At 40.5% G+C, this 8,965-nt stretch overlaps 1 protein-coding gene across 1 annotated transcript; it reads left to right on the forward strand.

Moving 5' to 3' along the window:
- Nucleotides 1-6,134: 6,134 nt before the first annotated feature.
- PATE1 (prostate and testis expressed 1) lies at nt 6,135-8,511 on the forward strand. The gene is made up of 4 exons (XM_033097467.1): nt 6,135-6,186; nt 6,469-6,504; nt 7,464-7,625; nt 8,372-8,511. The coding sequence occupies exons 1-4, from the start codon at nt 6,135-6,137 to the stop codon at nt 8,509-8,511; spliced, it is 390 nt and encodes a 129-aa protein (XP_032953358.1).
- Nucleotides 8,512-8,965: the final 454 nt, after the last annotated feature.

Here is an 8,965-nt window from a genome sequence, read left to right on the forward strand (position 1 = left end):
CCTGCGTTCTTGTGTGGGGAGCGGGAGCAGAGACTCCGCATGACACCCTGCACGACACATGGCGCAGCGAGCAGGGTCTCCCGCATGACAACAATGCAAGGAAAAATAATGAGACTCATGCACAGACGTTTTGAATCAATTTCACTAAGGTGTAGATTACATATATTGAAATGAACCAATTTGAAGTATAGATTTCAATGAGTTTTGATATACGTGCACAACTGTGTAACTACCTACCTGATCAAGATCCAGGACATTTCCATGACCACACAAGGATCCTCGTGCTCCTTTGTAATTAATACCAACAGCTCACCTCCTATCACATATAACCATTGCTCTGCTTTCTGTAAGCAGAGATAAGTTTTGACTTCTACAATCTGTCATATAAAGAGAACCGAACACTTTATTTCTAACTTTTTCACTTAGTATAATGTTTTTATTCTAGACGAAGAAGAACATATGTTCACACAAAAACCTGAAAAATAATGTTCATAACAGCTTTATTTGTAATAGTCCCAAACTGGAAAGAACCCAGATTTTCTTCAACAGATGAATAGGTAAACAAAGTTTGGTACATCCATACCATGGAATACTATTCAGCAATAAAAAAAGAATGACCTTCGATACGTACAACAACTAGATGGCTCTCAAGGGTATTATGCTGAGTGAAAAGATTCAGTCTCCAAGGATTACATGCAGTGTGATTTCATTTGTATAACACTGTCTGAATAATAAAATTATAGTGATGGAGAATAGATCAGTGGCTATCAGCTTTTAGAGTTAAGAGAAAGAGTCTGACTGTGAAGGAATAATATAAGGGAGCTTCTTTGTGGTGATGGAAGAGTTATGTATCCTGATTTTGGTGATTATTACCCAAATGTATACATGTGATGCATTTTCATAATAATATATACCCCTAACATGAGTACATGTGAAAACTGATGGAACTCAAAGTACATAGTTTTATTACTAGTATTGTACTGTTGTTTATTTCCTGGTTTGTAAAGTGGATTATGGTTATTTACAATATTTTCATTGGGAAAGCTGGATAAAAAATATACAGAAATGCTCTGTACTATTTTTTATGGCTTCTTGTGATTTTTAAATTATATCAAAATAAATTGTCAAAATAAAAGTTTTTTACTAGCCTGTTTGAATTTTTTTGAGATTCATTTAATCTATAGGTCTGAGAGAAATTAATATATTTACATTACTGAATACTCCAGCTAATAATCATGGTTTATTTTTCCATTTAATTTTGGATCCTTGTTAGCTTTTCTTAATTACGTTATTTTCTCCTTAGAGTAGTTATACAACTTCTATTAGATTTATTCCTAGACATTTCATATATTTCACATAATCTACACTATTTAAAACTTTATTTTCTAACTTTTTTTTTTTTTTGCTAGACGGTTCATTCTTTATTCTCTTTCTCTGGTTTCCCCTTTCTCTCCTTTATTTTTCTCACTGTGTACACAAATGACCTCTATCTGCTCAATTACATTGGTACCTTTCAGGCTACATTTCTAATGAGTCTCTTAGTAGAATTTGAACTGAATTTGTACATCACCCTTGAGACAAGCGATGCTTTTTTCATGAACGTCTTGAGTAACAAGGGTACTGCTGGCCCAGAGAGATAACATGTCTGTGTTCCTCTAGGTTCAGTAAGAACAACTGGACCCAACCTGAGCATTGAAGAAGACTGACATGGAGGATTATGGGGTTCGGGATTGCTGGAGTATGGGCTGAAGCATTAAGGACGTCTGAATTGTGAGGACTCTGGGCCTGTGAAAACTGATGGCAGCATCAGAAAGCTCTTCTTTCTTTTCTACAGGAATCCACAAATGTTGACATTTGTCCTCCAGCATTGGCCGGTTCAAACATATCAAGTCAATTTAACAAATATTTATTGATAGTACACAGTTTCTGTCAGTGCAGTTTGTTGATGGCATTACTATTGTCTAATAATGTCTTTATTTCACTTTATTCCTGAAGAAGTTTTTGTCTGGATATAGAATTCTGTGTTGGTAGTTATCATCTTTCAGCATATTAAAGATATCATCCCACTAATTTCTAGCTACCATTGTTCTTATTGAGAATTCAGCTGCCAGTGTAATATTTTTTTAATGTATTATGTGTTTTTTTATCTTCTAGTTGCTTTTAATATTTTATAATTTTCTTTGACTTTCTGAAATTTCGCTATAATACTACGTTTTTGAATTTCCTTTGCATAGCATTTTGTTTTGATTTTTGTTTTCTTGAATCTCTGAGATGATGTTTTTCAGAGATAATGAAGTTTTCAGCTCTAATATTCATGTAATGGAATACTACAGAGGGTGCCAAAAAATGTATACACATTTTAAGAAAGGAAAACTGTATTAAGATTGTAATACTCAATATATATTGATAACAAAAGATGACTACAAGTCACGTTTGACTTTTGCAATTAAAAAAGGTGCTCAAAATGGTTACCATCGGCGTCCAGACACTTCTGATTACGGCGAACTACTGCTTGAGCAATGTTGACCGAAGTGTCCACTTGTGTACATTTTTTTGGCACCCTCAATATATACAAAAAAAGGAAAGTTTCATACAAAAACATGAATAATTTCTAGAATACATATCATTTTGATATTCAAAAATAAGCAAAAATATAGTGTGGTAAAACTATAAAACAAACAACAGTTAAATTCTGTAAGAAAAGGATAACATTTCCCCAGTAGATGAGGAAAAAGGAGAATGTAGGTAGGAAGGAGCAGTGATGTGGGAATTTTCTGTGGTTTTGGCGATATTCAATTTCCTGACCTGGTTCATAGTCACATTGTATACTTTAAAAGAATTTAAGATGTGCTTTTCAGGTTTTATACCTTTTTTTGGTATGTGTATTACTTTTCACCAATATGAAAACCTCACATCTACACACCCACATAGGAAATAACAAGGGAGAATCTGCATCAGTAAATTGGTCAGGGCCAGTCTCTCTGAATATAGAGAGATCATTTTTATAATCTGAAGGGATCCATGTAAAAATACGTCATAAACTCATCAGCACAAATCTACATAATCTATATTATTTGTGTCACCTTGAGACTGCTGGCAGTTTGCATAAAGGTCTCTGAGTATGGCTTTCAGGTACTGGTGGATTCATCCTGAAGAATAGAAGAGGAGTTTCTAATTTCTCCTTAACTGAGGTCACCCTTAGGGAAGAGTTCTCCTGGTGATACGTAGGTTTGTTGATACAGCATATTGACAGTACAAGACATTTTATTTAAGCTGTAAAGAGATAACAGGTGCAATGGATAGGCTATTGGCTACTTCTCTCCCTTGAATTCTAGACCTACCTGCTTAGTCACTTCAATGTCCATATTATCTTCTCCAGCCCTCATCATCACAGGAAGGGACTATCTAGGGAATTGTGAACATTTGAACAATTCTGAGATTCCCAGAAAATCCTCACAGATGGTGAGTTTCATGGTAGAAAAGAATACACACACACACACACACACACACACTCCTCAGAGATACTTCTTTTATGTTCTTTTTTGGATCTGCCATATTGTCTGAGAATTTTCTGTTTTCACACCCATCATGAGGGTAGAACTTCTCTGGTTTCATGGGGTCTCAGTCACCCAGAGCTGTGCTATTCACTTGTTGGAGGGAAAAGAGACAGGGTGTTCTGATCTGACTATTCTTCCAAATCCTGATCTAGAAGAAACTGTTCTTTCCCTGCCGGATCACTGATGTATGTCCCATGGGTACTGGGAGGACCCAGGAGCCTAAGTCTGCTGATGCCACGTAGAAACTGTGGTTCTTCATCTTGCTGACCCTTTTTATCATATGTGGGATCTGCCTAAGCTGAGATTCTCCTTCTTCAAATCTTGGTACTCACTACCGGCCCTTCCATTAACCTATTCAGAAAGGTCATTGTATGAAAAAACCTCGATTACAGATAAATTTCAGGATATTTTGCTATATTCACTATAGAGAGTAGATCTGTTTCTTATAAAAATGATAACTGATTGGAAAGTGAATCTCCTTTCAAGAAACATCAGTTTTTATTATTTTGCATACCGTTGTAGATACGAAGCAAAAATCCCAGCCCATATTCTGAACATCTTCTAATCACACACATACAGACATAACTGAGGACCACTTAGTCTCTCTCGGTTGAGATAAACCCTGGGCTACACTTCTGGCCTAATTGTACACCCAAAACTCTGTGATGTAGAGAGGGGCATCATGAATAAAAGTGCCGTGCAGACTTAAATAAGGTTTAGAGCAACAGGGAAAAAGGATTCATTCCTCAATATTTTTAAGTCATGGGTCTGAAATTTATGACATAAGAAGAATTATTTTGGGGTGCCCTAATAGGATAAGAAAAAGGATTAAGGGCACTGAGAAAATGAACAGAGTGGGGCCCAGTAAGAAAATCAGGTATTATGAAATACTAAGGCTTAGATTATCAATGTGAGGAGATTTTAGGAGAAAAATAAGTCAATAAAATAGAGTTCAAATATAAGCAAAAAATCCAGGCAGATCAGTAAAGCTGGGCGGGGAGGGGGCTTCTGCTTTAGGAGAAGTGATATAATAATATCATAGAAGTGTAATTAGGTGAGGAGACAGTTTCAGTGGGGCAGAGGAAGAGAGCCCTTCCTCCTTTCTTGTGGACTGCCATTAGCCAAGGGATTAAATATGCACTTCCTACAAGGAAAGATGGGAGATCTCAAAATGTCAGAGTAAGGAATATAAAGATGCAAGAAGAGATGGTACATTTCAGGGCAATGAGAGGAGGGAAAGAAAGAGATCTGTTAGTGAATATGCATTACACAAAAATCAGTGATGTGTGTGTGTGTGTGTACGCGGGGCACGCGCAATACATGAATACTTCATGGTGTTATTTCACAGCTTCCAGAGTTCTAGATGCCCCAGGTAAGCAGTTACTAGTTACTAGTTATACCTCTCTTCCTCCTTCCTCCCTATATGGACATGCCATTTTGGTATATAATAGTAACTTCTAATACGTCGTGGAGAAAATCTCTTCCATACTTCACTCTTATTGTCCCCGACCTCTTAAGCCCACGTCTGGCTGAGACCACGACCCACTTTGCTGTGGACCTACATTGTGCTTTATTGCAATCTGCTTCCTTTCAGTTGCGATTTCTCCCCCTATATTGCTTTGCCCTAAGCATGGGCACCGACCCTACCCTCAATTCCTTGGACTGACACCAGAGACTACGCTGCAAGTTCCAACGTCCATTACAATTTGTTGAAGGTACAGGAAAGACTGAATGAAACTAACAGAAAACAGAATAAGAGACCAGATATGGCTGATTTTAGAAGCCAAATCTCACTCCCCTCCATTGGACTTTTACATTCAGCCACCTCTCATGGAATCCCTAGTCACTCTCAGAGTGGAGATAAAACCCCCTAATACCTGCCATGAAATCAAGTGAGAAGGACCAGCTTACCTTCCTCCAGGAGAAGTAATCTCAAACTTATATCTCCTCACAAAATTCTAAGTCTCAATCACCAGGAACCCCAAAAATGGGAAGCAGTTCCCTCCTCAATTCCCATCTTCTACCCTAGGGTTTGCTTTGTTCCAGGATGACTGATGGTGGGAAACTACTTCCCTCCATCAGAGGGAAGATCCATAAGAATCTTCTGTCATTATCTTTGAGCCTAACCTTTCCCCATTTCCTGTAGTAAGCCTATTTTTAAGGCTCTGTGTTCAGCCTTCTTTTGGCCTTTCTGCACTCCAATTATTTGCGCTCACATATTCTCTCAGCTCTAATAGTCACCTCTGTGCAGGTGACTGAATCCTACCCACCCAGCCCTGATTTACCCTTGTACTCTTCCACAGTGTGGTATAATGAAAAGAACATGCAACATGGCATTAAAAATCCTGAGTGGTGGGGCTGGACCAAATAAGGTGCAGGACTTACCTAGCCAGTCCCTCTCTCCCCAATTTGCCGAAAAGAAATGACAGAGTCACTGGTTTCCCTAGGAGAAGGATAGACTTTGAAGGACTTCCACCGTGTCCCCGCCCCTAGAACTTTCCTGGGGAAGCCCAGCCTGGCAGATGTATAAATAGGCACCTTGCAGCTTCCTGTAACCTGCTCCTTTCTCCCTCCAAAATGGACAAGCCCCTCCTGCTGGGACTCCCTATCCTACTCTGCTGCTTTAGAGGTGAGTCCCTAGGGTTGAGACTTGGAGAGATGAGTCAAGCTTCCTGGAGTGAGCCAGGGTTGCCCTGACAGAGGTCCTCATGCGGGAGCCCCAGGGTGATGGGAGCTGTCATTCTAATGCCAGGCCTTCCGCCACAATGCATCATGTCTTAGTCCCCCCCCCCCCCCGAGGAAATAAGTGGACCATACAGGAATTGGGAGCATTTTCACAGGAACTGTGAGGTGACGTGGCGTTTGTTAAAATGAGGTCTGCAGACAGTGTATTTTTTTTTCCCCCCAACAGTACTATCTGGGTCATTTTCAGACCAGGAGCAAACAAGTGAGTAGAAATGGATCAGTGGGTGGGACGGGGAAGGATGGAGGAGGGGGAGAGGAACGGGGCAGGGTGTGCATTGGGGATTGAAAGGACCCCAGAGATAGACTTTGAATTCCAACCCTCAGCAAACTCTTCCAGCAGGGTGGGGCTGGGCTAAGAGCTGATTTTTAAGTTTGACCAAAAAAACATGAACAGCAGTTGACAAGGCTTAGGACGAGCTGATAAAGGACAAGACAAAGAAAAAAGAGAAAATTAAAAGTTGACTTTACAGGCACCCGCTGGCAAAATCCAAAGTGCAACGACTTAAGGAATTTCAGATGCTTTTCCTCATAGTCAGCTTCCAAACACATGTAGATAAGAAAGCCACATGGGGTCAATTAAAAAGAAGGGAATGCAGTTAAAAAAAAAACACAAAGTGTACTTATCTTTCTCCAGGTCTGTGCTGCATCCCATAGGGATGGGTGGGAGCAGTCTCTGGGGGTGAAGAGAATTAAAAGGAAGGAAGTGGTGGTCCAGAGGTGACAAGGCTTTGGGGGACAGAAAGGCCCTAGAGGGGTTTCAGGTGAAGAGCACAGGGTGACTTACAAGGATTACAAGGGCCTTTTGCTGGGGTAGATCTCAGGCAAAATTACAGATTTATTTTATGTTTTATTTCTCTTTGCCAACACAGGCCATAAACTATTTGTTAATGACAAACATTTTCCTGATAAGTGTGAAGAAGACCTGATTATCTTGATCTTGATTTTGTTCCTCTTTTCCTTATCCCTTCGTCTTTCTTCCCCCCCGCCCCCCCATTTCTTCAGGCTACAACTCTTGAGGCCATAACCCCAGTCCCGCTCTTGGCTTAGCCTATTTTAATAGAGGCAGGTGCCCACGCTTAATGGGTCTCTGCCAAAGCCCTCCCGGTTCCAAGCAGATGTTCAACCTGAAAGTGGAAATGGGTCCTTTCACGACAGTGTGAGCTCTGCTCTCACTTCTATTTCTCTACTCTCTGGCCCAAATTATAGAAATTATTCAGTGTAGGATGTGCCATGTCCAGTTTCCAGGAGAGAAGTGTTCCAGAGGCAGAGGAATATGTACTGCAACAGCGGATGAGGCTTGCACAATTGGGAGGATTTTCAAAAGTAAGTTGTGAGTTGGAAGAAGGAAGAAGGGGCTGAAGTAGCAGACAGGGGCATGTCAGCCATAGTAAAAGGGGGGACCTCACTTCGCTCAGGCAGTCTCAGTCCTGGGGTGGTTGATATCTCTACCTCTATCATATGCCATAATGAAAATAGATGAGGGTGATCACTAAGGGGTGGGAGTCTGTAACTATAGCACCAGTATTTTCAGGAGCCTGAAGGAAACAGAGACCATGGAGGTGAGAGGAGAAGCACACTATGGCCGATGGAAAACAACTGGGTGTTGGAGTGGGGAGGGCAGCTCGCTGTATTGGTCCTTGCCTGAATTCCTTATGGGCGGTTTTGAACTGTGGAAACAGAGGGCTAAGGTCAGCAGTAGAGACTGGCTAAATCGCCCTTGATGAGTAAGACTAAATATCATGATTTCTTTATTTTCCTACCTTTATGCCAAGTGATCCCTTGGCGTTTGTAACCCTTACTGAAATCAGTGCTGATTCTCAACTGAAACATCCAGCTTTGGCAATCCCAGATTCACTGCTGTGATTATCCTCCCACCCCCAATAATTTTTTTAAACCACTCTACCATTGCCTTTCATTTTGGGAAACACCCAGATTGTAACACCTTCCAATTCTTTACATTTGAACAACAGCCTTGAACTACAAAAGGTTGTTTTTATATGCTGGTGTAGGTCGGAAGGAAGTTTCTTTGCAGAAGCCTCTTTGCTGATTGTCTCTCCTCCCTTCTGCAGATGATGGTACTCTCTGGTTAACCTTCCTGGGCTGCCTAAAGAACTGTGCTAATGTGAACAGGATAAAATGGAATACCTATTTTGTGAACCTCAGGTGTTGCAGGAGCGATGACTTGTGCAATGAACTTGTTGATGCTTGAATACACTCACAAGGATTGATCCTAGAAACTGCTGGTCCTTCTATGGCTCCAATCTCTGGGCGACATTGTTGCCATGGCCTCTTCAATGATTTCCTAAAAACATTTCAGATTGCAAACACATGGTTCTATCCTTGGCATGTGTAAGAAAAAGCCCTCTCCTTTTCTAGATTCTCTGTCGTGGCCCCTTTGGCGGGGAGAGGGAGCACCTTAAGAGGAAGATCAAGATATCCTGCAGATTGTTACAAAACCTAGTGTTTTCACTGAATACCTAAGTTGCTTCCAAGAAGAAAGAAGAGGATAGGTCAATTCTTTCCCTCCTTTTTCCCTTCCTTCTGCGGCAAGCTATTTTCATATTTATTTATTTGTTTGTTTGTTTGTTGTCTTGGTGTTTTCCATCTTATTCCACTCCAATTAAAGCATATAATCCTGGTCTCATGGGAAAGGATGTGGCAAA

This window comes from Rhinolophus ferrumequinum, chromosome 25, assembly GCF_004115265.2.
Source record: "Rhinolophus ferrumequinum isolate MPI-CBG mRhiFer1 chromosome 25, mRhiFer1_v1.p, whole genome shotgun sequence".
Taxonomy (NCBI): domain Eukaryota; kingdom Metazoa; phylum Chordata; class Mammalia; order Chiroptera; family Rhinolophidae; genus Rhinolophus; species Rhinolophus ferrumequinum.

Excerpts from the sequence above, each read along its gene's own strand:
- PATE1 (XM_033097467.1), top strand. The coding sequence starts at position 6,135 with ATGGACAAGCCCCTCCTGCTGGGACTCCCTATCCTACTCTGCTGCTTT. Across the intron at positions 6,187-6,468 it reads CCTACTCTGCTGCTTTAGAG|TACTATCTGGGTCATTTTCA; the intron begins GTGAGTCCCTAG and ends TCCCCCCAACAG. Across the intron at positions 6,505-7,463 it reads TTCAGACCAGGAGCAAACAA|CTCTGCTCTCACTTCTATTT; the intron begins GTGAGTAGAAAT and ends CGACAGTGTGAG.